Source organism: Gossypium arboreum, chromosome 5 (genome assembly GCF_025698485.1).
Source record: "Gossypium arboreum isolate Shixiya-1 chromosome 5, ASM2569848v2, whole genome shotgun sequence".
NCBI classification, from domain to species: Eukaryota; Viridiplantae; Streptophyta; class Magnoliopsida; order Malvales; family Malvaceae; genus Gossypium; species Gossypium arboreum.
In genome coordinates, this window is record NC_069074.1 from 14,907,410 (window position 1) to 14,935,075 (window position 27,666).

Genomic DNA, 27,666 nt, shown 5'->3' on the forward strand with positions numbered 1-27,666 from the left:
TGAATATTTGATATTACCTGATAAATGAATATCCGATATTGCTTAGTAAATGTCAAGCCAAATTTAAAAAAAATATGTTATAAGTGGAACATGTGTGAAAGGATGTGGTAAGTATTTTCATGGTTATTATTGCTCATTCACATGAATCTATCATTTGAAATTGTGTTAGATAGAAAGAAATAGTGAATGGCATGCTTATGTATGGTTATATGTATTTATCTAAAACACAAGAAAATGATGATTATATATTTGATATATGGAGACATGAGACTATGATATATGAACATGGAATATATTTTATAAATGTGTTCGTTTATAATTATAGAATTGTGCAACTCAAGTGTACTATTTGTATAAAGATAGTATTTCAAATGATTTGATGAGTAAAGCTCCAATGCGAGATAGTCTGAAATCAAGACAAATTGTTATGAAAGCGTATTTAAAATACATAGATATGATTGTTATAAGTTATGTGAATAAATGATGTGTAAAAGTACATGCATATGAGAAATTTAATGAAAGTTGAGCACATACATGTTTCTTGAAACTTATATTGATTATATGACTAACAATGTGATAAGAATAGGCATTAGGGCTTATGATCAATTCGAATAATTATGTTTTACATAATTATGTTGAATATAGAGAAGCAGTAAGTTAATTACCATGTTATACGAATTTATTAAATATTCCATGTTTACTTTGTTTTACTTTTTCCCCTAATTAATAATGATTCGATAAGCTCTGATAATGCCTCGTACCCTATTCCGATGACGAATACGAGTAGGGAGTGCTACATATCAATTATTTCAACCAACTAATGACATTATGTAGAAAAATCAAATTATATCAAATTAAAGAATATGTACTAAAATTTAAATTTAAACATAGTAAAGAGACCATAACCATTATTTGATATAAAACGATTAACGATTTAGGCCTACCATAATCATTTGTCATTTGTTTTGATAGAAAATTTGATGTTTTTATTTATAAAAATAGAATATTAATTTAATTTAATCAATGATTACATATTTATCGAAAATGATGTATATGCGTTACAAATGATAAAAGATATGTTTAAATGAAATTTATTAATGTTTTTATTATTGATATTAATTACTTTTGATATATGTTATTATTATTTAAAAGAAAATTAAGAAAAATTCACCAAAAAATAATTTTAAGAAAAAAAATGAAAAAGGTTTACCCAGGCGAAGCTGGGGAAAATATATAAGTTAAGGAAAAAAAAGTGTGCAATCATTAATAAAAGCCTTTGCAACACAACTTATAAAATCATCACAAAGGTCATGGTGAAGCGAATTAGACTACTTCTGACATTCATATCTCTCTTCTAAGGAAGTTTCTTACCCAAAAGATAAGTTTTGGATAATATAATCATTATGCATGAAGTTAGTTCACTCGTTTAAGAAGATGGACGGGAAGAAAGATGCCATGATCATCGAACTGCATTTCGAAAAAATTCATGACGGCAAACTCAAGTGAAGCTTTTTTAGGTAAGCCTTATTTTTTAAGTTTTTGAAGAGGTGAAATCTTCACATCGTTCATTTCCATACTTCTCCATGGATCTAAGTTAGATCAACCACTTGAGTCTATATTTTCACTTATTTTAGAAGAGATTTTCGTAGCTCCCATTTTGAGAACAATTCTGTAATCTATCTAAATTCCTTTTATAAAAAAAAAAAGAAAAAAGGAAAAGAAAGAAAGAGTTAGTTGAAATGTACTTATTTGGCTTAAATTTCATATTAATCGACATTATTCATTTTATTTTAATAAATGAAAATAAAATATGTATGCAATTATTAATTCATAACTATTTTAAATTTGATAATTTTTAATTGGATTAAATCTCAAAATTATATATAAAATTTGATTTAATGTGCAATTGTATAAATTAACTTAAAATTGGTGCAATTATACACACGAAATTCTAACTTTGGTTCACATGTATAGTTAAAACTTTAATTTTAATTTAAGCATATACGTTTAAAAAACAAATACATCTTATTTATGTATGAACATAAAATGATGTTATATCAATAATTGTGTTAATAATTTACAAGAATTGGATAAAATCAAAATTTTATGTATAAAATTATACAAAATTAAAGTTTATATATACAATTACACATTAAATCATAATTCATGTATTGTATAGTTTTGAGATTTATCCATTTTAGTTTAATAGTAACAAAAACATATAACCAAATAACTAATAAGATTTGATTAATTTTTATTTTAATCGGTATGCAGTTATGAATTTTTTAATTCATCCGGTTAGATTTGACTAAGTTTGATTATCGTGCTGGGTTTCAAATTTTGTTGATTAAAAATAAAAAATTGAATTTAATCAACACAGTTTTGTCTAACAATTCTATTATTTTTCAAGAGGATGAGCTTTAGGGTAATGGTGGATTGGGTGTACCTGTTAGCTCAGGTTTGCCCTCCTGGCTCCTTGATCGCTTTTGTTTGTATCTTCTCGGTTATTTAAGGTTGCTATTTCGGCTTAAAAAAAAGAGATTAGCTTGATTTTAATGGGCTGAATTTTTAGAAAAGTTTGAGTTGATTCAAATAGATTGTTATGACGAGTGTTTCTTTTACGCTGAAAGCTCCCTTTAATACCTTTTGCGGGCTGGACTTTGAATCATAGTTAGACCCAGACCCAGATAATATATGTAAAGAATTTTTGAAAAAGTGCGCCATCCCTATGCTAATAAGCGTATCTATCAGTGGCTCTTTGGATCGATCATAGATTCTCGGCTCCGTTGTTTGGCTTCCACTCCAGTTGACCTCTCTTGTTTCCACTCCCCTGTGAGAAGGTAGAGAGCAAAACCAACCCAGCAACCCACTATTAGCAAAGCATTTACTTTCTGCCAGGCTTGCCGAACTTCTTCTTGTGACTGACATGGCAAAAGTAATCCGTCGAACTCTCGCCGATAGAGGGCATCGTTAAAGTATACGATCTTTTAATCCTGATAGGTTTCGCCGTCTACCATTTGATAGCCCTGTTCCTGACGAGTCCTTGAGGTAAAGGGGTTAAAATTCCTGAAATACTTAACACTTCGAAGGCTTGTCTTCCATTCTACAGCCTCTGAACATTGGACACCAAGTGCTTGATCATTTTCCGGTGAGAGAAGGCAGTAATTTCAGAGAATGGCAAATAGCAAATACGAATACGTTAAGTCATTCGAGGTTGAAGACGAAGTAATGCCTCCCAATCTGATCGTCGTTCATATCGACGGGCGCGATTTTCGTAGGTAAATAAATTTACGTAAAGTAGACCCATTCATATTGACCCCTGATTTATTTTTCTTCTTTTATTTTTGGTAGATTTTCTGAAGTTCATGAGTTTGAGAAGCCGAATGACGAGAAAGCCTTAAATTTGATGAACCAATGTGCAATGGCTGTTTTAGAGGAGTATCCTGATATTGTCTTTTCTTATGGATATGGCGATGAGTACAGGTAATCGTATCTTTAGTTTGTTATTCATCTGTTATTTAGAACTTTATTTTGGTATCTTCTTTGATTTTATTTCTTTTGTCCAGTTTTGTTTTGAAGAAGACATCAAAATTCTACCAGAGGCGAAGCAGGTTTCTTTTATTTTTCCTATTCAGAATTTTCTCTAATAATTCTTTACATGTTTAGGTGATGTTCATTTGTTTTTGAAAAATTGACTGAATTGTTGAGCCTTCTCAATTTGGCTATGAATGCGCAGCAAGATATCCTCCGTTATTGTGTCATTCTTTACTTCTGTATATGTCACAAAATGGAAAGAATTCTTTCCCCTTAAGGAATTGAGGTACCCACCCTCGTTTCTTTCACAAATTGTATGCTGTGCATCACTAGAGATTCTTCAAGCATATCTTGCATGGAGACAAAGAGATTGTAAGTGATGATATTCCACCTATAAAACTCCTATAAAAATGAAAACTTTTGCGATCAATATGCATCAGTTGGAATCTATTAAATGATTTTTGTGTGTTTTGGCAGGTCATGTTCAAAATCAGTATAATACTTGTTTTTGGGAGCTTGTGAAAAAAGGTGGAAAAACAGAAATGGAAGCACAAGAAATTTTAAAGGTCCTAAACTGCTAATGTATGAGTCTTCATGTATGTGTACCTTTGGGGTGTATACGCCCCTATATGTTTTCACATTTCCCCTTTCTCTGCTATAAGCGCACTAGTTTATGGACAGTGCAGCTCTTGATATTAATTTCAATATTTCTATTTCTTTTAAGGAAAAAAAATGTCCTTTCATGTATGTGTTGTTTCCTTCAGGATACCTGTTGATACTTGATGTGTCCTTCTAATTGATCACTGGTGAACTGCTTAGTTGTAGACTCTCCTTCATAATCAGAGGTCCTTTTAGTTTTCAAATTATGTATGGTTGGATGTTCTTATGCTTTGTACCTGTTGACTCTGCAGTATGCTAAAGAACAAGATAGAAATGAACTTCTCCATCAACAGTTTGGTATTAACTACAATGATACTCTTGCATTGTTTCGTCAAGGAACTTGTATTTTCAAGACTGAGGTACTGTTCTACACTTTTGTATAGAACATGGTCTAAGGTATTCTAAAAGCTCATTGTTTAGTCCTAAGTTATTTGGCCTTAATCAGAATGCCCTTACAGAGCATGTTCCAGTCTTATCTGAATCAATGATCATGTATTTTGAAAGGGCATGCCTGGATGTGGAAATAACCAAAGTACTTGTAGCTTTCGGTAGCATTTTGAGATATAGATCAATAAAATGATGCTATTAGCTTGGGACAGGCTTGAGATGTTATGCCTCTTAAGACAAAACCTTACAGTATAGCAATGTCTTTTGTCTGAAATTTTGTATCAAGTTTTCTAGTGAACAGCACCTTGGTAGAGAGAATGTAAATTGAGTTGGTCTGTCGTCTTTTTCCCCCTTATTCATTTTGTTCTTTGACATATCATATCTTTATTTGTCAACAAATGTTATCTTCTTTACTTTGTCGAGGTGGAATATATTGTAAAGTACAATGAAGATGGAACTCCAGTGAAGAGGTTGCGGAGAAAGGCAGGTATTTTCCGCTCGGAAAATATAGCTGGGAGAAGATTTTGGAATGCACATGCAAGTCTTCTTAAAGAGCTGGGAAATTTCTCTGAGGATTGTTTCAAAACAAACCCTGATTACATCAGATCCTTTCTGTTTGAGAGCAAGCTGATGCCATCTACTTGGATTGTAATTAGAATAGATGGCTGCCATTTTCACAGGTAATGCAAAACAGGTAAAGCTTTTTGTGTAGACCTGTGAATTGGAAGGGTTGGGCCTATTTGGTCGGGTCAATTAGGGTTTTAATTTTTTTGGGTTATTTCAGATTTGGGTCGTTTTCGTTCAAATCATTTCGAGCTTGGGTTTTTTTCGTTTTTGGGTCATTTTGGATTTTTCATTTGAGTTTGATACTTGAATTTGGGTTGTTTCAGGTTTTAGTCATGCCGGGTTTGGGTCATTCTGGTTCAGGTTATTTTTGGGGTTTGGGTTGGGCGGGTTGGTTTGTTGACTTTTTTGGTTAAACCAGGTCAGGTTGAGTTTGGATCGGGGGTCAGGTTTTTGGGTTCAGGTCACAGGTCTACTTTTCTACTTTTTTATTTCTTGATGCTGCATCTACTGAGTTAAATGTTTCTTCCATTGCCTTCAAACGATTTTACTTGAAAATGTTGAATTCTTTTGGAAAAGGAGGGATGTTGTGGCATATGACCTATTTGATGAACAAAAGTTTGTTTGATTTCGTGCCCGGGTGCTTTCAAAGTTAACCTTTTTCGGTGCTTTTGGTAGATTTGCTGATGTTCATGAATTCAATAAGCCTAATGATAAGCAGGCTCTGGATCTTATGAATTTATGTGCGGTGGCTGTGTTAGAAGAGTTCCATGATATTGTTTTCTGTTATGGAGTTAGTGACGAGTACAGGTAACATGTGTGTTTATACTGTTTGTTTACAAGTTTCTGTTTACCTGCTTAAGTAAATCATTTTAAGTTTGTTATTATTTTCAGCTTTGTTTTGAAGAAGGATTCTCAGCTCTATCAAAGGCGAGCTAGGTTTGCAGTCCTCCATTTTTCTGAATTGTCAACTTCTGTGCATGATGCTTATGGACTACTACTCACGCCTTGATATCTTACCTTTAAATTTTCTTTTCTGACATGCCTTTCAACTAAATTTGGATAATATCATTTGTGGCAGCAAAATTGTTTCTGCCATTGTATCCTTTTTCTCTTCGATGTATGTAATGAAATGGAAAGATGTCTTCTGGAAGAAAGAGTTGAAGTACCCTCCATCTTTCGATGGACGAGCGGTTTGTTATCCATCAAATGAAATACTACAAGATTATCTGGCTTGGAGACAAGTTGATTGTGAGTCTCTTTAACGAAATTGTTTCTTCCCCTGGTAAAGTGTAGGGGTTGCTAGAGTAATACCACTTATCATAATCTGGCTTTTTTACATTTTTGGATGTAGGTCATATCAATAATCAGTACAATACCTGTTTCTGGAGTCTTGTTAAGTCGGGAAAAAGCAAAAGCGAAGCTCAAAATTACCTGAAGGTCTCTTTTTGGTCACAATATGTTTATTCAGTTCTAGCTCACTTGTGCGGCAAGCTTGCATAGTAGTTTTCCACTCATTTAAATTCCGTCATATTTTGCTAAAGACTATTCTTCAGTTTGTAACAGAGCGTCTGTTGAAATTTGTTTGCTGTAAAGGTGTTCATATATTTACAGTCACATAGAATGCTGTTTGTCCTACATAAAATTATAATAGGATATGGTGAACAATGTCATGTCCTTGGTATCTCAACCACTCCCATTCTGCAATCGCAGGGCACTCAAGCATGTGAAAAAAACGAATTGTTGCTTAAAGAGTTTGGTATCAACTACAACACATTGCCACTGATGTTCCGGCAGGGCTCTTCCATTTTCCGGGTCAAGGTTGCTTCTCCACCATTTGTGTAGTGTTATTCCGAATATTTTACTGCATACATTTTACTGATGATATCTGGTTTTCTATTTGGTTTTTGTGCAGAGAGAAAACCCCACACTGCTAGAGAATGATGCTTCCTCTGTTGAGAAAATAGAAACTAAAATAGTTACAGAACATTGTAATATAATTGAGCAGAGCTTCTGGGAAGCACATCCAAGCATATTGAATTAAAGGCTCCCAGATGCTCCATAGATTTAAGGCAGTCTTGTTTTTCTTTGCTTTTAAAAAGAAACCAATTGCCATTATTTTAATTGATCTCATTTATCTTATTTGTCATTAGACGTTGGAAATAAGGAACATAACTTTGGCAGGGACTCCAAGCCATATTAATGATATACACACAAGCAATCAGGTATAAAAGATGTAATAAACTACCTTTTGCTTTGTTTTAAGCAATAGCACGTTGATTCCTGCAGCTAAATAAGGAAAAAGAAGAAAAAAGGGTTTAATAAAGGTAACATTCACATGTTGTTTTTGGGTTTGCTATGTTTCTTTAAATTAAGTTGATAGTTTGGCAGATAAAAGAATTACTTTAATCTGACTAAAGGTTTTGGGAATTGATGATTATTACTAAATATTCTTCGAAAATACTACATATAGTTCATATGAGATAAGTTGCTTTCAGATTTCGAGTTTACTTTTCACCTCATTTTATTTTCATATATGGCGATATAAATTACTATGAGAGGAAAAAAATCTTCATAAAAAGCTAGTTTAAGAGCTTAATAAATGGTAACTTTGAAGAGAAAAAAAGACAGTCAACAATAGCAGTAAGACAATGGTGGAATAATGCTGAAAGATGCTTCCACGTGGCATCTTGCAATTTGACATGTCAATGCAGTGGCTGATTTTGATTCCACTCCATTGTCTGGTTCGCCTACGTCTCATCTCAGTATCTCACCCTTACCCGAACTAGGAGCAATTGAGTATGAGCCTCTCAAAAGCCTATTTAGTACTTCCAAAATGTTCACAGATCTTTATAACATGATTTGTCGTGGGCTACTCTTCTCTGCAACCAAACTTCTCAGAATAAACGTTTTAACTCATATCTCACCGTTGGATCAACTTATAATCCAAAACTAACGGTCACCGGTCCCTTAAAAGTTATTGATATCGTGGGTTGCAGAACATTTTAAATTTTGAGGGTTTTATGGCTGAGATTCTAGGACTCCCCTCTCCCTGTTACTGTCTAACTTAAAATTTTGGATTCTTATAATTATTTTAGAATTTGGATGTGATGATCAAATTCTTTAATGAATGAATCTACAGATCTTAGTGGAGCAGAAATCTTCCCCAGAAGCAAAAGCTTAAGTACAAACATCCTATTTTGTGTTCTGACAATTTACCCATGGATGTGTCTTTGCAATTGCAAAGACCGTTGAGATTCAAAGAGGTGCTTAACCACAAGACCGACTGCTTCAAAATCAGACCCTTTCTTGGTTCCTGGTCTTTTGCGAGAACTATACAGGTGAACTTTCTTTTTTCTTCTTTTGATTTTGAGCACTGTTCCTTTTTTTGTTGTTGATTGTAATGATGGTGGAACTGAGTATTTTGTCTTCTCTGTTCTTTTTGTTCACTATGTCGGGAAATTGCATTTCTAATTTGTTTCATATATAAAAACCATGTTTTCCAATGTTTCCCTGAGTGTTTTACTTTCAGTTTATTGTTTTCCGTAGAATTTCATTTCTTTTTTCATAGTAATACTGGTTCTGGTAGTGTTATGTCTGTTTGTGGTATTTCTCTGAGTATATAATTTCAAGTGGAGCTGTATTGCGATCGCATTTGCCTATTATTCTAATTTTGGTTATTGTTTTCAGTTTACTCCATGGCGTTGTGAGTGTCTTCCCAGCAGAGTTTCGCTTAGAGTTACGGCTGGTGCAGCTGGTTAGTTTTTGCTAAGTGGTGTTATGGTTTTAAATTAACATTTTTGGTAATCAATCTTTGAATTTTTATTTTCCTGAAATATTGTGCTTTCTATAGATTTTTCAAAGAGGAGACAAAGAAAATTGTCTACCCGAAGCTCCAAAAGTTCGAAGGGTTTTGGCCGGAAAACAAAATTAGGAACAGGCAACCAGAAGAGGGATCAAAAGGATAATGGTGAGAATGAGGATTCAAACATTCCGACATTAAGCGAGTCAGAAGAGTCTAACCAGACAGAAATGGAATCAACAATTGCTGTTGATAAAGAATCAACCACTGCACTTTATCAAAAGAATAAGGTAAATGAAAGTGAAAAGGAAGAGTTAAAAGAGGATGTACCATCAAAGACCAAAAGCTACCTGAATGCAGAAAATGGAAGTGCAAGGAAGGTTGTTGAAGATGTTCTGGGGTTACAGAAGGAAGAAATAATTTTGGAAAATGATACTGTGAGTACATCAAGAGATGCTGCAACCTATGAAGGAAAGCATTTCACTGATGACGCTATTACTGAAGAGAAGCATTTGGCTGGTATAGAAACTGATGGAACTGTTACTGGAAAGAATGAGAAAACAATTGAAGATGCTTCAGCAAAATTGAAGTTGGAGATGGAAGAAAATTTGCGTAAACAGGAAATTGAGCGCCTTGCTGAGGGAAACTTCTTGAAGGGGAACAAAATTTTTGTTTATCCTCAGACAGTAAGACCAGATGAAGGCATAGAAGTGTTCTTTAATAGGAGTTTCTCCACTTTAAATGATGAGCAAGATATTCTAATCATGGGAGCCTTCAATGATTGGCGATGGAGATCATTCACTATGAGGTTGAATAAGACTTATTTCGAAGGGGATTGGTGGTCTTGCCAGATTCATGTTCCAAAGGAAGCTTACAAGATGGATTTTGTGTTTTTTAATGGGCAGAATATCTATGACAATAACGACAAACAGGATTTTTGCATAATTGTGGAGGGTGGAATGGATGTGTTTGCATTTGAAGATTTCTTGCTTGAAGAGAAAAGAAGGGAACTAGAGAAACTTGCAAAAGAGCAGGCAGAAAAGGAAAGGCAAGAAGAAGAGCAAAGAAGAATAGAAGCAGAGAAGGCAGCAAGCGAAGCAGATAGAGCACAAGCAAAGGTGGAGACTGGAAAGAGGCGAGAAATATTGGAACAATTGATGAAACAGGCTCCAAGATCAGTTGATAACATTTGGTTCATAGAACCTAACGAATTCAAAGGGGCAGACAAGGTCAAGTTATATTATAACAAAACTTCAGGCCCTCTTGCTCATGCCAATGAGCTTTGGATTCATGGAGGACATAATAATTGGTGCAATGGATTAACAATTGTTGAAAAGTTTCTCAGGTCAGGTAGAGAGGGTGGGGATTGGTGGTATGCAGAAGGTATGTTTCACAATTTTTTTTTTTGTTTAATTTGTAGTTGTTACTTTTTGTGATATTAAAGGTGATATCCAATGAGTCTAAAATTTAGAATCTGCCAAAATTTTGATCTCAACATTTTCTATATTTTTATTCTAGACATTTTTCTCAGTACTTGTAAAAAAATGTTTATCTATGCTTTTATGAATAAAGTGATTGTTATGGCCATGAGCATGCTCTTTATTACATGGGAGTTTTTGTTCGCATTAAATCAGATAATATTTGCTCTTCTATTTTGGGTTTCTTTAATGTCTTTGATTTCGTTGACTAGAGAACCATTTTATTCCTTTTGAAATATATTTGTTCTTTTGGTTACTGATTGGATTTGCTGCATATAGTTTATTGCAATCATACTTTATAATTAGAGGGTCATTTCTGTGGTGGTGTTTATCTTATGATCAAGATGGGGTTTTTCTGCAGTTGTTGTACCTGGTCGTGCCCTTGTGTTAGACTGGGTATTTGCTGATGGACCTCCTAAGGTTGCCACTATATATGATAACAACAATTATCAAGACTTCCATGCTGTTGTCCCGAAAAGCATTCCTGAAGAGATGTTTTGGGTTGAGGAAGAACACCAGATATTTAGGAAGCTTCAAGCAGAGAGGAAACTAAGAGAGGAGGCCATACGCGCCAAGGTTAGTTTCCAGGAAACTATATTCTGAATAATTACTGTCAACTTCAGCAGTGTAGAGCACAGTGAAGATTCAAATATCATTCTATTAAAGATGTAAATTTCATGGCAAGTTGCAGAAAGGTTAGGTTAATTAAATTTTAAAACATCGTAGTGAAAGTAAGGTTTTTGTTCACTGACTATGATGGCAGAGACAGAGATCTGATTGCTTGGGTTGTTTACTGCTGGCTTCTTTTTTATGCTTTCTTTGTTTCTCTTGTGACTAGAATGCTAATTTTGAACCATTCTCAGAATGCAAAGATTGCTGCTGGAAATGCATTTTCTGCATGTTAATTGCTGATCTTAGTTTTGTTGTGTTCTAGACTTCAAGTATAAATAAAAGATAAAAGGTTTATTTATTCATTTGTCTTGGTTGTATTTACTGATTTAATTTTCTTTTCTTCTCTTGTTATAGTCGGAAAAAACAGCACGTATGAAGGCTGAAATGAAGGAAAGAACATTGAAGAGATTTCTGCTTTCCCAAAAACATATAGTTTATACCGAGCCTCTTGATGTTCATGCAGGAAGCACTGTTACAGTTTTTTACAATCCTGCTAACACAGTTCTTAATGGAAAACATGAAATATGGTTCAGATGTTCATTTAACCGTTGGACTCACCGTATGGGTCCATTACCACCTCAGAGAATGTTGCCTGCAGATAATGGTTCGCATGTAAAAGCTACTGGTAATTTCTGTTAACTTTCAGTTATGGCTTTCTCTATTTAACCTGGAGACTGAAGTTTTTCTTTATCTTCACCACTGCACCTTGTTCTTGTTACAAGTGAAGTTAATGGTTTGTGTACGACTTCTAGTCATGGCACTTCGTCCGAAAAAAAAGAAGGCGGCACTTTCAGCCAGTCCAAGAATATAAATGTAAATTACATATCCAGATATCACATAACTAAGAACTTATTTTAAATTCAATGTATACCCAAGTTTTAGGCATATAAGACTTTGTCTCATCCCTTTTGGTGACATAAGGCATTCTTTTTATTTTTGCTTTTACTGTATTAAGTCTTTGTATTACTGTTACATTCTTGATTTGCCTGCACTTTGGGGGTTCTACTTTTTGAAGTTAAGACTGACTTTATGTGTCTTTCCAGTCAAGGTTCCATTGGATGCATATATGATGGACTTTGTATTCTCTGAGCGGGAAGATGGTGGAATGTTTGACAACAAAGGTGGTATGGATTACCATATACCTGTTTTTGGAGGAATTGTGAAAGTGCCACCTATGCACATTGTGCATATTGCTGTTGAGATGGCCCCAATTGCAAAGGTATATTTTGGACATTAAGGATGTTGACACTTAGAAACTTTTTCAATGCACTGATTTATCAAGGTTTTTCTAGATATTTTATTTTTGGTTTACAAATCCATTCAAATTCTTTCTCATAATGAAGAGAAAATTCTTTATGGTGACATGCCCAAGTGAAAAGTGTTCTGGAAATGAGACAATTAGGGGGAGAGGATGCTGCACCTCTTATACAACCAGGACGCTGCAGATATCTGGGCTATTGACCTGTTATAAGTCATATAACTGAATTTCGTAGAGTTTTTCAATAAATGAATTTGGTGGAGTATTAATCTTCATTTTGTGGTCATATCTGTAGTAAAAGTCTCAGTTGCTTCCTTTTATAACATTGTAGGTCGGAGGCCTTGGCGATGTTGTTACGAGTCTCTCTCGTGCTGTTCAAGATTTAAACCACAATGTAAACATCATTCTTCCAAAGTATGACTGCTTGAACCTTAGCCATGTAAGCTTCATTTCTGTTGCTTTAGCGAGATTCCCCGCCTCAAATTATGGACATTTCTGGTTTTAATTCTTGCTTACTTGGCATTTTGCTTGTAAGCTTGCATGTTGTGTTAGCAATTGCGCATCAGCTGGCTGACATTCATTTTTTCTTTAATAAGATATTTGTGGCATGCACCTTTCCTATTGGATTTTCTTGAAAACAAAAGTTCTAAACATGGCTTACCCACCATCCTCCCTTTATGCACCCTTGTCCTTATTTGGGCATTCATGATTAAAAAATTTGTGCATGCTACTTAAAAATATTTTGTAATCATATAGACTGCTTCTCAGTGTTATTCGTATCTTAATTATCAAAAACGGAAAAATAAAATCATTCATCACTTTTCATTTTTATCAAACTTTGTCTTTTAATAATTTCAGATCTTTCAATGGATGTTTTATGATACAGGTGAAGGACCTACATTACCAAAAAAGCTATTCTTGGGGTGGCACTGAAATTAAAGTTTGGTTTGGTAAAGTGGAAGGCCTTTCAGTTTATTTTCTGGAGCCCCAAAATGGGTAATTTTGATAATCTCTATGCACATTTGAGAATTAAAATGCTTCATTTTAATAAACAAATTACAATCATGAGAATGCTTTGGTGTTGTCGTTGCCTGCAGATTTGTTTGGACAGGTTGTGTTTATGGTTGCAAAAATGATGCAGAGAGGTTTGGCTTCTTTTGTCATGCTGCTCTAGAATTTCTACACCAAGGTGGACTTCAGCCTGTAAGTTTAGATTCAAGTTATAGTTCTGTTTAAATTTTTTTTTTGTACGTTTGATAATTTAGGAAGGGGTGGGGATGCTCAGGTTTAACCCAAGCCTAGTGCCACACAAGTTTCTTGCCACTAGGCCAAGATTTTGATGGCTCTCTGCTTAAATAGTTAAATGCACGTACTTGGCAGTATATCAAGTAAACCACCTACATGCCTGGCAGTACCTTTTAGCAATTATCAAAACCCATATGTTTTGCTGTTCAGCTCTATAGGCCCTACAATTCATTCATAGAAGAGTATTATGGGTACACCACTCTCTTTAATGATTATCTTTTCTTGAATGCTTGGACAAATCCAAAGATAACCATATTTAGTTTTGCTTAACATTTGGCAGGATATCATCCATTGCCATGACTGGTCTAGTGCCCCAGTTGCATGGCTATTTAAGGACCATTACATGCATTATGGTCTTAGCAAAACTCGGGTTGTCTTCACCATACATAACCTTGAATTTGGAGCACATTTCATCGGAAAAGCTATGGCATATGCAGACAAGGCTACAACTGTATGTACCCAAATTTCCTTATAGCTAATGTTGCTTACTTGATACAGTAGCTCTAGACATGTATAGATCTTTTCCTACATATAGTGTATTTATGATCAATTGCTCATGGATATTATATTTTGGTTCATTTGGTTATCTACTTGCCTTCCATATGATGTTTTAAGTTAAAAGGTATATAAAGTAAATGCTTTAAATTATATAATGTGGTCAATTTAGGACCATATCCTTGGGTTGGGACATCACCATACCAGTAGCCATTAGCTCTCTCCATTTTCATTTGAAAAGATATAACTAACTGCTCAGTGGTTCAGAAATTTAATCATTTAAAAAGAAAAAAAAAAAAGAAGTTTCGTTGTGTTTACTTTCCTCTTTGAATTTGAACTCCTTTTTTGTAAACATGATTGAGTATAGTTCACTAGATACAGAATATAAGCAAGTGATACGTCTTTAATAACCCTTTTTCTGATGCTTCCAAACTATTCAAATTATATTTTTCTATTTTACATCATCCTAACTTCATGCTATAGTATATAAGACAAGATATTTGGTGGTCTTTTATCTTTCATAGTTCCTATGATGATGTCTTAGTTGCTTCTTATTCATCTTATGCAGGTATCCCACACCTACTCAAAGGAGGTTGCTGGAAATCCTGCAGTAGCTCCTCATCTTCACAAGTTCCATGGAATATTAAATGGAATTGACTTAGATATTTGGGATCCGTACAATGATAAGTTCATTCCTGTGAGTAGATATACCTTTATTTAATAAATCCTGTATCTATGAGCTTGTCCCCAGCCCTTAAATGAGTAAAACTGTTATGTATCTGTAGGCTTTTTGTTTTACTCGATTCATATTTGAATAGGCAAGAGCCACAAGACCTTCCTCTTACTTCTTTGTCCTTTTGGAAATCTTGGCCTTTCTTTCTTTCATTTAAAGTTGTATTTTAGGAAAGTGATGATCTGTTGCCTTGATGATTTGAAAAGACTTGATAAATTTTGTTGATATGATATTCTAAATCAGATTTACCAATTAATGCTCGTCAAGAAAAAAGAGTGTCAATGGTCCTCTAGGGTATTCTTTTGTTGCTTTTGTCCCTTTTTTGCTATTATTATTGTTCTTAATGTGTGATGCTTGTCGTTCCAGGTACCTTACACTTCAGAAAATGTTGTTGAAGGCAAACGAGCTGCCAAGGAAGCCTTGCAGCAAAGGCTTGGTTTGAAGAAATCTGATCATCCTTTGGTTGGAATCATTACTCGCTTAACTCACCAGAAAGGAATCCATCTTATCAAGCATGCAATTTGGAACACCTTAAAACGCAATGGCCAGGTTCCCTGTCCCCCCTTTCACCATCCCCTGTACGAATTCATATAGGATTAGACATTATTTGATCTGTATCATCTGGACTTCTCAGTAGTGACATTGATGTGATTTTCCCTAGAGCTTTCACTTGACCATCTTTTTTCTTGCATTCTTAATACGAATGTGCTTGTGTAATGCAGTTGGGAAATCATGTTGTCTGATATATTTGGAATGAATGTATAAACAAGGATGTTTAGTGTCTATTGTGGGCCTCCTTGGTTGTGTATTCCTGCTTAATTCATATTAATAAGTGATGATGATATTCTTGGTGGCAGGTTGTATTGCTTGGCTCAGCTCCTGATCCTCGCATCCAAAATGATTTTGTGAATTTGGCCAATCAGCTGCATTCATCTCATTCGGATCAGGCTCGCCTTTGTTTGACCTATGATGAACCTCTTTCTCACTTGGTTTGCACTCTCAGTTTTTTTCGTTTATGATTATTCTCTAAGGAGCATACTTATATTTTGCCATACTTATATTTTGCCTTTGCAATATGATCCTAGCAGTTTTAATCTGTGTTCTTTTATTTGTCTATTTTTACAGATATATGCTGGTGCCGATTTCATTCTAGTTCCATCAATTTTTGAGCCTTGTGGACTGACGCAACTGACAGCAATGAGATATGGCTCCATACCTGTTGTTCGTAAAACAGGAGGTGTGTACTCTCCTTAAATCTGTAATTTTGATACCTCTAAACTATATTCTTTGACGTCTTTAATTACGAAGATGCATAGATCTGTGGATGATCTTGTTACCGAGGATATGGAAGTGTGCAACCATGAATTACATACATCTAGATTTCTCTTATGTTTTGCAAATTGCATCTGATTTCATTGAATTTTTTGTTTTTCTCGGATGGAGAACTGAAGAATCTTACTTGACCTCCGTTCTTACAAGTTAGATCTTCCTAAAGTGTATTGACATTGTGTCTCAATTACTTGTTTCAAGGACTTTATGATACTGTATTCGATGTTGACGATGATAAAGCTAGAGCTGAAGCACAAGGTCTTGAACCCAACGGATTTAACTTCGATGGAGCTGATGGTGCTGGAGTAGATTATGCCCTCAATAGGTGAGTTAATTTCTCAGCACCTTTGTAAGTGTATTTGTTCATCCATTCCTTCATTATCAATTAGTTTCCAGAGTTCCCCTAATCCACAATACTTGGTTCTATGTTCTGAACGTGTGTGATTGATTCGATCTTCTGAATTGTTGATAATCTAGGGCTATCTCTGCTTGGTATGATGGTCGTGACTGGTTTAACTCATTGTGCAAGAGGGTGATGGAGCAAGACTGGTCTTGGAATCGGCCTGCGCTTGATTATATGGAGTTGTACCATGCGGCAAAGAAATACTAAAAGCCGATTAAGCAAAGATGCAAATCGTTACCATCTCCATAGCTTGTACATTGTTTACCTATACCTTTTACTGCCATAGTTTTAGCACTTAAAATCGTTCCTCCATTTTTGTGTATCATAAAGCAATAGGCTCTCCTCAAAATAAGGAAAAAAAAAGAAAAAAAAAAGAGAGAACCAAATGTGTATCATTCTTGAGAGCTACAAATTCTTTTTGACTGCTGTTACTTCATCTCTATGAAATGATAAAATAATGTGAAAAAAAATGGTATGAAAACACAAATGTGATTGAAAAGTAATTTTTTATAATGTGCAAATTTGCGGTGATGATTAACAACAAAATGGGTAAACAAATTTTTCTTCCTTTAAATTTATAAAGCGATTAAACATATAATGGTACCAATTTTGGTATGTAAAATCCTGGACATTGATTAATACCCATCCAAGTTAGGTTGATCTATAAGCCAATTAGAGACATAATTATCAGTCATTTGCATAAAATAACACTCAAAACTCTAAAATTAACATATATTACATGCATTCCTCTTCATACATAAATTTAATACAATACAACTTTAAACTCACATCTATACATACCCATTTAAACTGCCATATAGGTACAATTCATGAATTAAAGATATAGTAAACACTCTTTATCAATAAAACAAATGCTATAAAAAACCACAGTCGCATTATACTCTTGCCTTTTCCCCTCCTTTTCGAAAGACTTGAACCATTTTTTATTTGGTCATTGTCCAACATTATAGCTCCTGATTTTAGTTTAAGAAGATCCCTTCTTCACTCACCATATCCATATCCATATCCATATGCTGCTCAATTCCCCAAAACCCAGGAAGCATTGAAGAATGAAAGTAGCCATATTTTATTTAATGAGATCGAAAAAAGTTGAGTCACAGTTAAATTTATGATCATCAACAAAAACAAAGTCACCACGTATATCAATGTAACTATCGTCCAACCAGATGCTTTTACTCCTTTAAGCACCCTCTCCTAGAAACCAAATTTTTTTCCTCAAATTTCCATAACCTTCACACTTTACGTAGCTTTTATTAGTATTATCTTTTCCCCCCCTTTTTTTTAAGTCTGTGCTAAAGTCGAATCAGATGAGATGCTGCTGTGAGTTGAGGATAAGGTTACGGAAATCAGTGAAGTTGGTCAGTCAAATCCTTCTCTTCCACCTTTCCCAATCACAGGCCAGTCTTTTCAGTGATTTTCCAAATATATATATGTATATAATCCACACTCGGTTTATATATAAACAATAAAAACCCCATATGAAGAGATCCCTTCACCCTCAAAACTGATAAAATTTCTATAGTGGGTAAATATGCTCTGATAAGCTTTGCTTCCTGGATTTTTTATTCAATGCCTCAATAATGAATACCCTCCCGCTTCTACCTTCTTTTCTGTGGGTGCCAACTGCCAATGCCAAATCCATCTTTGCAGAAACCATTGGGAATTGGTGGTAAGTTTATACAATAGTAGTAGCAACCTATTTGTTTTTTTCTTCATATAATAGTTTGTTTCTAAACTGTCGAATTTGATTCGATACAAGTAAAATGTGGGATTGGATAGACCATAAGGCATAAGAGTCGGAGAAAATGAGAAATGAAATGATCTCATTTACATCTATCTGTAGCTCGTCCTTTTCTTCCTCTGTTATTTGCAGGGTACTATTTTGAGGGTCTTGAAATCTGTGATCTTGTTTGGAAGTATTCACACAGAGTGGGGATAAAAAAAAGGGTGTTTTCCACAGCTTCTCTTCTGTTCTCCTCCTGGTTGGTTTTTGGGGCTAAGCAAAGTTAACCCATTTCATTTGTGTGATGTATCTTTGAAAAGCTCTGCTTCTTTTTGGAGGATATTGAAACAAAGGCAAGCTAGATTCCTGATATTATTCTCTTACTTTCTTTTTTATTCCCAAGAAATAAACTCATGTTTATCTAGTTGCAAAACAACACAAAACATCATGAAATGGATAAATAAATGTTTTAAGAAAATGTAAGCATTTTCCCCCACCCCTTGTATTTATATCTCACTTCCAATACTCATACGTCGTATCTTTTTCTCTTTGTTTATGGTAGAAACAGAAAGTCATGGCAGACTGGTATGGTACCATGAGGAAGACCACTAATGGTTGCAACATCAGGTCAACGATAGCTGAAGATTTCGATGAAGAAGAAATGTGGTGTTACGAGGAGGAGAAGGAAGATTCAGGTCCTGCACCAAGGAAACCTAGTGACTACTCTTCCACTGCATGGCGCCTCCCAAGCGCACCAAGGATGGTTCCAAGGGTTAGCCAGTACTCATCATCAGCAAAGCATGAAACCAAGATGGCTCAGCAATCATCGGCTCCACTCAACATCCCTGATTGGTCCAAGATATATGGCAGGCATGGAAGCTTGGATTCATCAAGGAACGGGAGATGGGACTATAATGGGGATAATGGTTGTGGGGAGGATCATGATGATGATCATGATATGGTCCCTCCCCATGAATGGCTAGCTAAGAAGCTAGCAAGAAGTCAAATTTCTTCATTCTCAGTGTGTGAAGGGATTGGAAGGACGCTTAAAGGCAGAGATCTAAGCAAAGTAAGGAATGCAGTTTTGACAAAAACAGGTTTTCTCGAGTAGTTCCAGTACTGTTAATGTCACATCATTCATCAACAGTTCCACACCAAATCATCATATCTTCATTTTCATACTACAAATCCATTACCACCATCATGATGTTCTTCTTCTCCAACTTTCCATCTTTCTTTGGGTCCCATGTAACCTTTTTTGCTTTTTATCAACTTTTGATCGTATTATTATGGTGTAGCCATGTAATGAACTTGGAACTCGAAAACATGGTTTCTAAATCAAAGTCGGAGCTGCCTTTTTTGTATGATTTTAGAAAATAGTGGGAGAAAAATAGAGGTGGGGTGGGGGGCAGGAAAGAAACAACAACAAAAGGTGGCAAGCCTCCGAGACTTTTTTGTCAGGTAGTGGAAAAGGGTTTATGTTCTGGATACAGTTGGACTGCACTTTTAGCAGTAAAGAGAGAATTAGTTAAAGCATATTTCAAATTTAATATCTTTTTATATCTTGTTCTTTTCTCCATCATTTAGCCATTTAGTAATAGTTAGTAAAACATCACATCTTTTGTTTATGTTGGTTAAAGCACAAGACAGTGGACTCAGGCATCTCATTCTCATTAGTCTGTCCAAATTTTACCTGTTTCTTTATTTTCTTTACTAGCCACCGACCCCTGTACTTTCCTTTCTCTGCTTTATTTATATGTTCAATATTTTACTCCAAAATTTGGATGACCATGTATTTAGCACTGCCTAATAATTACAGCTAAAACTACAAACAGGGCAAAGTAATGATTTTGACTTTTGATAATATCATACCTATGTTTCTTTGCACAAGATCAAAAGAAAACCTCAAGGCTTTACGTATATGAAACAGATGGATTCCATTGCATTGCATAGTTCCATTCCATCGGAATAATGGGCCACCCACCATACGAAAAAGGCTGAAGATAAGAATCGTCTAGGACTAGACTAGCTGCTCCTGATTGGACAGATTCTTGAATCTTTATCATATTCATGTAGTATAAGTATAGCTTAGCATCTACCTGTAGAACAGACTTGCAACCGCAATGCATCTCCACGCCTTGGGTTTTGGTTCTATGTTCTACCATTTTGCCGACACCCAATCCAATGAATTTCCCCCCTCAAAACTATTCTCCCACCGCTATCATTGCTACCTTTAAATTATCCAGACAATCTGTTGTAGGCTTGACATAATTTCTTTAGAGTGAAGTGAATGAAAATTTTATTTTAATATTTACTATATAATACACCTTTTTCAAATGAAACATTAATTTCAACATTTCATTCCTTATAAAAAAACACTAAAATAATAAAGTATTTTATCTACATTTGTTTAAGGGACCACTCTACACATTCTAACAAGTGTCATAAACAGTAAGTAGTTCTCCCACTACTTAAAAATGTTTACATTTGTAAGGAAAAAGGAAATTATATAAAAATTTTATGCATGTTGAAATATGAGATAATCATCTTTTACATTTCTATGAAAAATTAAATATATATTTATGCAGGATACTTGCTAAAAATCAGATTATATAACTTCCAACATTTGTTTAGATTGCTATGTTGTGGCATTTATGGTATCATTATTTACAATTAAACCTTATCAAGGATAAGCATGTGTTGTGCTGTTAATTCATCATAACAAAGCATCTTTGTCAGAATGATTGTTTTGTTATGATGAATATATTTGTATATTAGGAAAAAACTAGTCAAGTTATCTTGAGAAAATAGATTGCATTTTAATTCGAATATTCTCTATTATTTTATTTTTATGGTTATAAACAGATTTTCACATTGCTGATTTGGATTAAATAATATGTAACCAATTATTAAAAATTACATATCATTTAAGCACATAGAATTCTTTTAAAGTTTTTTCATAAATAAATTAAACCATTATTTTAATCTTAAACTTAAAAAATAAACAAGGGACTCAAACCCCTAAATTTGGAGGTCTCCACCTATGAATGCATGTTCCATTGATTCACCCGGGATCCTTCTATTTCACCAACTCTGATGGCAGCTTCAATAGCGGTGACATGAGTAGATTGTTGGGTTCCACCTGTGAGGTTGAGTTATTCTTCGCCTCCTTGTTACGATCAAAGTTGAACCTTCAGCATCAACTTCAAGGAAACATCCATTTAAGACCAACATCTAAAGCTTTGGCTAAGACATCCACATACAACATCTTGATGGATTAATAAATAAAGTCCAGTTTTGATTAACTTGGTGTTTGAGAAGTAACAGGAACAGTGGCAGACCCAGTAGCTGGCAGGTCACCTGTCCCTTAAAATAAATTTTTTATTTAAGTTGTTTATTATTTATAAATTTTAAAATAATAATAATAAAATTATATTTTGATCTACCATTGATTGTGATTAAATTTTTCTTCTTCATCCTTTTACTAGATTTTCTTAATTGAAACCAAAATAATTATTTTTATATTAAAATTTATTATTATTTAACCTAAAATCTAAGGAGAAAATGAATGTTTAATTTTAATAAAAATTTTTACGTGTGTTTTAATTCAAATCAACAATATCAAAGTTCACATCCAACATGCAACAATAAATAAAAAAATATTTTGACCAAAATATAATTTAACACGAATTTTATAATATTTTTACCGTCATTATAATTTACATCTATATTCTTTCTCTTCTAAATTTCTTAAAAATAAGGAATTTCCACTTTTGTTGTTATGTTGACTGCTTAACCCAAGAAAAGCATATTATTACAATTACAGCAGATTAGCAGTAAAGCTATTATTTCCACAGGGACGAACATATAAAAGAGGAAGAGAAAAGAAAGCTGTAAAAATATTTAATGATCACTTACATAAATGATAAATCAGAATGTTTCATCATTAAAATCCAAGAAAATAAACTCATGTAATTTCTCTTATTAACATGGGTTATATAAAAAACTTTAAAGAAAAAAAAAACCAAGAAAATACTAATTAAAAAAGTACAATACCACAACCGACAAATTAGTCCAAATTCAGTTGTTTGGTTAATGTGGTCCTTGGCCCTAATGCAAATGTTTGTTTATGATTTTTTTTTTGTCATTTTATCGCATATAAATTTGATAGTTTTTAATTTAATAATTTAATAATGTTACTTAATTAAATTAATTATTAAATTTTGGTAAAGTATGAGTACCAACTTCAAAAATATATATTTTTTCACTCTGAGCTCTAATGTAATATAGAGATGAAAATAAAATAAAATAAAATAAACCACAAAATCATGCTGTTAGCCTGTTACATTAGAGTTCAAAGTGAAAAGAAACCGACTGTTAATAGAAGAATGAGGAGAAAAGAAAGTAGAAAACATTAGAGGTATTTATGGGAATGACCGTTCGTTTAAAGTTTAAACACTTAAACTGGACGGTTCTGCATTTTCGTAGTATTAATAGGGCAGTTTTAGTGTGTGTACATTTATCCATTGTACTCTCTCTCTCTCTCTCTCTCTCTCTCAGGTCTCTTTGAGGTTGGAGAGAGAGAGAGAGTTTCATTAAAAAAAAGCAGGCCTTTAAACTGTTGATGTCTTGTCCTTTCTGAATCTGTTTCTGGGTTTTCTTTGTTCTCTTCCAAATTTCCATCTTTGTATATAAATTTACATTCTTTCGTGGGAGAAAGATATTGACTTTTTAAAGAATAAAATGTTTGTTAAGAGTAGAGGGGAGCATGCTTCAAAGCATGTTTTACCGAAGAACTTGGCTCTCTTGCTTTGTTTCGCTAGCTTCTGTGCTGGAATGTTCTTCAGCAATAGGTATATTGGCTTTCTCGGATTATGTTTCTCTCAATTTGCATTTTTTTTCTTTGCTGATTAAATGATGCATTTTAGTGAATTTTATAGATCTCGTGAAAGAAGTTTTCACAAGTACTTCCACGGCATGCTTGAAAATTGTGATAAATCATTTTATGTGAATGTTAAATTATCCAAATGAAAAAAAATTCAGTTTTGGACTTGTTTACTAATCATTGTGGAGCAAGCTATTGTCAGCAAATTATTTGGATTGTTACCATTTCCAGGAATCTCGCCTTTAGTGGGTTAAAAGTTAAAACTGTACACATGTTTCTCTCTGATGTTGATTTTTTTAGGGTAGAACTCATTTGGGTTAATTTCACTGCACGATATTTTCTCAACCACAACCTACTAGGTTCTCTGTGTCATTTTTTTTTTTGGTAATATGAAAATTGCTTACCATGGTATACAATATTTTTTGTTGAGTCTGCTAAGCTTCTCTTTCAGACACTTAAGACACTATTCTTTTGCTATTTGATTTTGCCATGGCTTGCTTATAGTATATTCGAGTTATTTTAATTTTGAAACACTTGAATCAGGACGTGGATGGTGCCTGATGCTAAGGGCATTCCGTGGACATCCAGAACTGGGGGTAAACAATTTGTGGATTATGATCGAAACATTGTGAGTGCTTTTGTCCCACACATGTTCAGTCTTAGTTATCTTATCTATATGCTTGAGCTTCGAAGAGCCTACTTGTTGTAATGAAAGAAACATGGATTTGGCCTCTATGTTTTAGCAGAGTAGTGGCATTTACTCTAACGACTTGTGATATCCTTTAACTTGTCTCGTCTACCAAACTTTCTGTCTGGATTTTTCATCATGCTGACAATTGTTTGAAATATTTGTTCTTTTCTTGAACTTAATAGGTTGTGAAGAATGAAGGCAATAGCTCAGGAGACATTTCAGGGTCCCAACACTCAATTCTGTAAACCAAACTGATCTTTGTTACATCTGGATTTGAGCTATTGTACCCTATTGTGTCCTTAAATTTGTAGCTTATTCGCTGTGTATGGTATACAGGACTATGGATAAAGCCATTTCAGATTTGGAGATAAAATTGATGGCTTCTAGGGCAGAACATGAGACAATTCAGAAAGACCCTACGATGTCTGAAGGTGTGAAGAATATAGAATCGATTTTAAAAAGGAAATATTTTATGGTTATAGGAATCAATACGGCTTTTAGTAGTCGTAAGCGGAGAGATTCAGTACGTGCGACTTGGATGCCTCAAGGTCCATTACTGTTTTTATTAATTTTTATTCCTTTATGATCCTCCTCTTGGTGTATGATTAATGCTTTCTTGCTATATATATGTTCCAGCTGAGAAGCGAAAAAAATTAGAGGAAGAAAAGGGTATCATCATACGATTTGTTATAGGTCACAGGTAATTTCCACCCATTCCGCCCATTCTTTTGGCTATTTGCTTTAATTTCTACAATAACTGCATGTAAAGGCATTTTGCTTTGAATGCAATTATTCATCTTACAAATATTCAAAGAAATCGCATGTGTTAGTAAACTATATGATGTAAATGGAGTAGAAAACTGAATTAATTGGTTGGCCTTTTCTCCAGTTCAACGTCAGGTGGCATTCTTGATAAAGCCATTGAAGCTGAAGAAAAGGTGCATGGAGACTTTTTGAGATTGGTAATACTTCTATCGAGTAGTCTAATTTTTTTGTAGGCGTAAACAGATCGTATAAAATATCTAAAAGACCTTTACTTCTATTTGTCCGTAAAAAAAGCAGCAACATGTTGAGGGCTACCTGGAGTTGTCAGCCAAGACAAAAACTTATTTTGCCACTGCTGTTTCCTTGTGGGATGCAGAATTTTATGTCAAAGTTGATGATGATATTCATGTGAATCTAGGTAAAACAAAATTTTATTCTTTCATTTTGCATGTTTACAAATCTTTGTACGCACTCTAATTCCTTTATAAATATGATGTCAATCATAGTTGTTTTCTTATAACAAAGATGACAATCATAGTTGTTAATAAAAGGAAAAAGGGTTGTAAATATGTATACTCCTTTTCTTATTGAGTTGGTATGCTTGCAGCAACACTTGGCGTGGCTTTAGCTAGGCATAGGAAGAAACCCCGAGTTTATATTGGCTGCATGAAGTCGGGTCCTGTTCTTGCTCGAAAGTAAGCAGAGTTTTTGTGCTTTCCAGATTAGTTTATATGTTTAGATGAGATAAATATCTGAAATATCCGGTTGTGTTTTATATGATCTTTAATTAATAGGGGAGTGAAATACCATGAACCTGAGTACTGGAAATTTGGTGAGGTTGGGAACAAATATTTTCGACATGCTACTGGACAACTGTATGCTATATCCAAAGATTTGGCTACTTACATATTCATAAATCAGTGAGTTCCTACATGCTTTTTTCCCGTTGTTTGGATTTCAAGCCTGTTTATCCTTGATGAGTTGATGTGTGCATTTCAACTAACAGGAAGCTGGTCCAGTTACTCAACGAAGCTTTAGTTCTAGTTGTGCGGTGCATGTGTTCAAATCGAAGCTCTAATTTCATATATTTGTTAGTGCCTCCAGTGATTATAGTTATGCTCTGTCTCAGGAATGTACTGCATAAATATGCTAATGAAGATGTTTCTTTGGGAGCTTGGTTTATTGGTTTGGATGTGGAGCATGTGGATGATAGGAGACTCTGCTGTGGTACTCCACCAGGTAACTTTCATGTAATCTGTGTTTTCTTGTTCAAGTAGCACTGGAGCATTGACTTTTAATAGTTTTCTTTCAGATTGTGAATGGAAAGCTCAAGCTGGTAATATCTGTGCTGCTTCATTTGACTGGAGGTGCAGTGGGATTTGCAGGTCTGTGGAGAGGATTGTGGAGGTCCATGAACGTTGTGGTGAAGACAAGAATGCTTTATGGAGCGCAAACTTTGTGCAAACGATGAGAACTTCTTCCTGACGAAAAATACAAACGAGAAATCCAGAATAGAGATGCTTTTTTTTTTTTTCCCCTTTTTTATACTTCTTTCCCCTTTCCCCTTTCCCCACATTTATATTGCATCCATAGGTGTATACGAATGTGTACTAGTATACCATACTAAAGAAATGAAGATACAACTGCCTAACCTCATGGTGGCGGGCTGGATTGAAAGTTTTTTGCCATGGTAATGAGATCTATATAATATACGTCTAATCTTTATAGGCAGCATATTGCTGCTTACTAAATAAAAATCAATATTAATGCATATTTATATATCTTCAGGACTTCTCTCTCGTGCCTTTCATATGAACAACTTCGATTTAGATATATTATGTACAATTTTAACGTTCATGTCTATCGATCGTAAAGACAAATCACAATATTATATGTCATGTCATGTCAGGTATTCTTAAACGTAAAATTTATGGAAAACTTTAATATCTGTTTAATAGTCAAGAGTGGTTAACAAGTAGTACAATAGCTTACATCAAAATATGGGTAAGGCACAAAAAACCAGGAATGATTAATGAGATGTATTTTGTAATACAATTATAATAAAATATATAATAATTTAACTTGAAGTCTGTTACTACAAATTCCCTATATATATTTTTAAAGACTCTCTTTCAGTATAGTTGATACGGTATATCAACATATTTATAAATGAAGTAATGCTAAATAATCAGGAAACATTGCAATAACCATCATTTTCCAACTCTATATGCAAATGTAGCAATTATTTTGCTAATAAATCGAGACTGTTTGATGGTATACCTACCTACCTACCAGGGCATTTAAAATTTTGAATTATGAAATGATCAAATTAGTGGACTTATTGCACTCTCTTTTTCCTGAAATTGAGAAATAATAGCTAGGAAATTAGCTAAAAATTTCATAAGGAAATTCTTAACCATAGATAAGATAAACTGCAATAGTACAAGATAACAAGCCAAAACGACAAGCTTGTTATGGATCCCAGGCGTACCAAAAGGAAACCTGTATCTATTTACCATCCCCTCAATGATCTGTCCCTCTCTTCATGTGAAATAATGTCTGCATCTTTCCCTCACCTTTTAGAGCAAAAAATATAAAGAAAAACAACCCCCCTTTTTTTTTTTTCTTCTTTTAACTATTTTCACGTGAAAACTCTGCAAATGTTGTATCTATCACTGCACCATAGTCGTATCTATCTCTCCTCACTTGTCCTCCCCACAAGAATTAGAAAAGAACCCTAGGTCCTATCTTTAGTATCTTTTCAAATTTCCCCAGTTTTTAACAGGTTTATTGGCTTTCATAGCAGCATTCTATTTAAGGAAAAGGTAAGCATATTATATGATGCAACCATGATTAAATTGACAACTAGCTATCAAATTATAGAAAAGAAAGAAGCAAAGACACCATGATTAATTATGCAGTAGTGCTTTTACATTATTGATACTTGAAAATTTATGAAAA

The 27,666-nt window shown here is 34.1% G+C and overlaps 4 protein-coding genes across 8 annotated transcripts; all 4 read left to right on the forward strand.

The window, feature by feature from the left end:
* Window positions 1-2,326: 2,326 nt before the first annotated feature.
* Window positions 2,327-7,269, forward strand: LOC108450365 (tRNA(His) guanylyltransferase 1-like). 2 transcript variants are annotated; one of them, XM_017747950.2, is made up of 13 exons: window positions 2,327-3,278; window positions 3,352-3,483; window positions 3,567-3,611; window positions 3,737-3,906; window positions 4,012-4,100; window positions 4,446-4,553; window positions 5,005-5,261; window positions 5,824-5,955; window positions 6,040-6,084; window positions 6,227-6,396; window positions 6,500-6,585; window positions 6,859-6,966; window positions 7,061-7,269. In XM_017747950.2, exons 1-13 carry the CDS (start codon window positions 3,175-3,177, stop codon window positions 7,187-7,189), a joined length of 1,575 nt encoding a protein of 524 aa, XP_017603439.1. In that variant the 5' UTR covers window positions 2,327-3,174; the 3' UTR covers window positions 7,190-7,269. The 2 variants fall into 2 exon arrangements, with proteins under 2 accessions (XP_017603439.1, XP_052884308.1); XM_053028348.1 differs by having other exon boundaries at window positions 2,328-3,274.
* Window positions 7,270-7,928: 659 nt separating this feature from the next.
* On the forward strand, window positions 7,929-17,107 carry LOC108453203 (starch synthase 3, chloroplastic/amyloplastic-like). The gene is made up of 16 exons (XM_017751174.2): window positions 7,929-8,486; window positions 8,836-8,902; window positions 8,999-10,330; window positions 10,787-11,001; window positions 11,452-11,722; window positions 12,141-12,316; window positions 12,687-12,794; window positions 13,242-13,351; window positions 13,453-13,558; window positions 13,941-14,111; window positions 14,724-14,852; window positions 15,255-15,437; window positions 15,746-15,877; window positions 16,014-16,125; window positions 16,419-16,542; window positions 16,695-17,107. The coding sequence occupies exons 1-16, from the start codon at window positions 8,367-8,369 to the stop codon at window positions 16,825-16,827; spliced, it is 3,489 nt and encodes a 1,162-aa protein (XP_017606663.1). The 5' UTR covers window positions 7,929-8,366; the 3' UTR covers window positions 16,828-17,107.
* A 690-nt stretch (window positions 17,108-17,797) lies between these two features.
* Window positions 17,798-19,914, forward strand: LOC108450767 (uncharacterized). Of its 3 annotated transcripts, XM_017748529.2 has the most exons (3): window positions 17,798-18,310; window positions 18,515-18,717; window positions 18,933-19,914. In XM_017748529.2, exon 3 carries the CDS (start codon window positions 18,939-18,941, stop codon window positions 19,473-19,475), a length of 537 nt encoding a protein of 178 aa, XP_017604018.1. In that variant the 5' UTR covers window positions 17,798-18,310; window positions 18,515-18,717; window positions 18,933-18,938; the 3' UTR covers window positions 19,476-19,914. The 3 variants fall into 3 exon arrangements, with proteins under 3 accessions (XP_017604018.1, XP_052884309.1, XP_052884310.1); XM_053028349.1 differs by lacking the exon at window positions 17,798-18,310 and having other exon boundaries at window positions 18,360-18,717; XM_053028350.1 differs by lacking the exons at window positions 17,798-18,310; window positions 18,515-18,717 and adding an exon at window positions 18,765-18,843 and having other exon boundaries at window positions 18,927-19,914.
* A 2,778-nt stretch (window positions 19,915-22,692) lies between these two features.
* On the forward strand, window positions 22,693-26,462 carry LOC108450381 (probable beta-1,3-galactosyltransferase 1). 2 transcript variants are annotated; one of them, XR_008282595.1, is made up of 12 exons: window positions 22,693-23,217; window positions 23,793-23,877; window positions 24,123-24,181; window positions 24,277-24,488; window positions 24,577-24,640; window positions 24,830-24,902; window positions 25,003-25,123; window positions 25,313-25,400; window positions 25,500-25,625; window positions 25,712-25,751; window positions 25,835-25,944; window positions 26,018-26,197. XR_008282595.1 is itself a non-coding variant. In XM_017747976.2 (11 exons), exons 1-11 carry the CDS (start codon window positions 23,108-23,110, stop codon window positions 26,188-26,190), a joined length of 1,221 nt encoding a protein of 406 aa, XP_017603465.1. In that variant the 5' UTR covers window positions 22,708-23,107; the 3' UTR covers window positions 26,191-26,462. The 2 variants fall into 2 exon arrangements, 1 of the variants encoding a protein (XP_017603465.1); XM_017747976.2 differs by lacking the exon at window positions 25,712-25,751 and having other exon boundaries at window positions 22,708-23,217; window positions 26,018-26,462.
* The last annotated feature ends 1,204 nt before the right edge of the window (window positions 26,463-27,666 follow it).

Excerpts from the sequence above, each read along its gene's own strand:
- LOC108450381 (XM_017747976.2), top strand. The coding sequence starts at position 23,108 with ATGTTTGTTAAGAGTAGAGGGGAGCATGCTTCAAAGCATGTTTTACCG. Across the intron at positions 25,401-25,499 it reads GGTCCTGTTCTTGCTCGAAA|GGGAGTGAAATACCATGAAC; the intron begins GTAAGCAGAGTT and ends TTTAATTAATAG. Across the intron at positions 25,626-25,834 it reads ACTTACATATTCATAAATCA|GAATGTACTGCATAAATATG; the intron begins GTGAGTTCCTAC and ends GCTCTGTCTCAG.
- LOC108450767 (XM_017748529.2), top strand. The coding sequence starts at position 18,939 with ATGGCAGACTGGTATGGTACCATGAGGAAGACCACTAATGGTTGCAAC.
- LOC108453203 (XM_017751174.2), top strand. The coding sequence starts at position 8,367 with ATGGATGTGTCTTTGCAATTGCAAAGACCGTTGAGATTCAAAGAGGTG. Across the intron at positions 14,112-14,723 it reads ATGCAGACAAGGCTACAACT|GTATCCCACACCTACTCAAA; the intron begins GTATGTACCCAA and ends CATCTTATGCAG. Across the intron at positions 14,853-15,254 it reads ACAATGATAAGTTCATTCCT|GTACCTTACACTTCAGAAAA; the intron begins GTGAGTAGATAT and ends TTGTCGTTCCAG.
- LOC108450365 (XM_017747950.2), top strand. The coding sequence starts at position 3,175 with ATGGCAAATAGCAAATACGAATACGTTAAGTCATTCGAGGTTGAAGAC. Across the intron at positions 3,484-3,566 it reads GGATATGGCGATGAGTACAG|TTTTGTTTTGAAGAAGACAT; the intron begins GTAATCGTATCT and ends TCTTTTGTCCAG. Across the intron at positions 4,101-4,445 it reads AAGCACAAGAAATTTTAAAG|TATGCTAAAGAACAAGATAG; the intron begins GTCCTAAACTGC and ends TTGACTCTGCAG.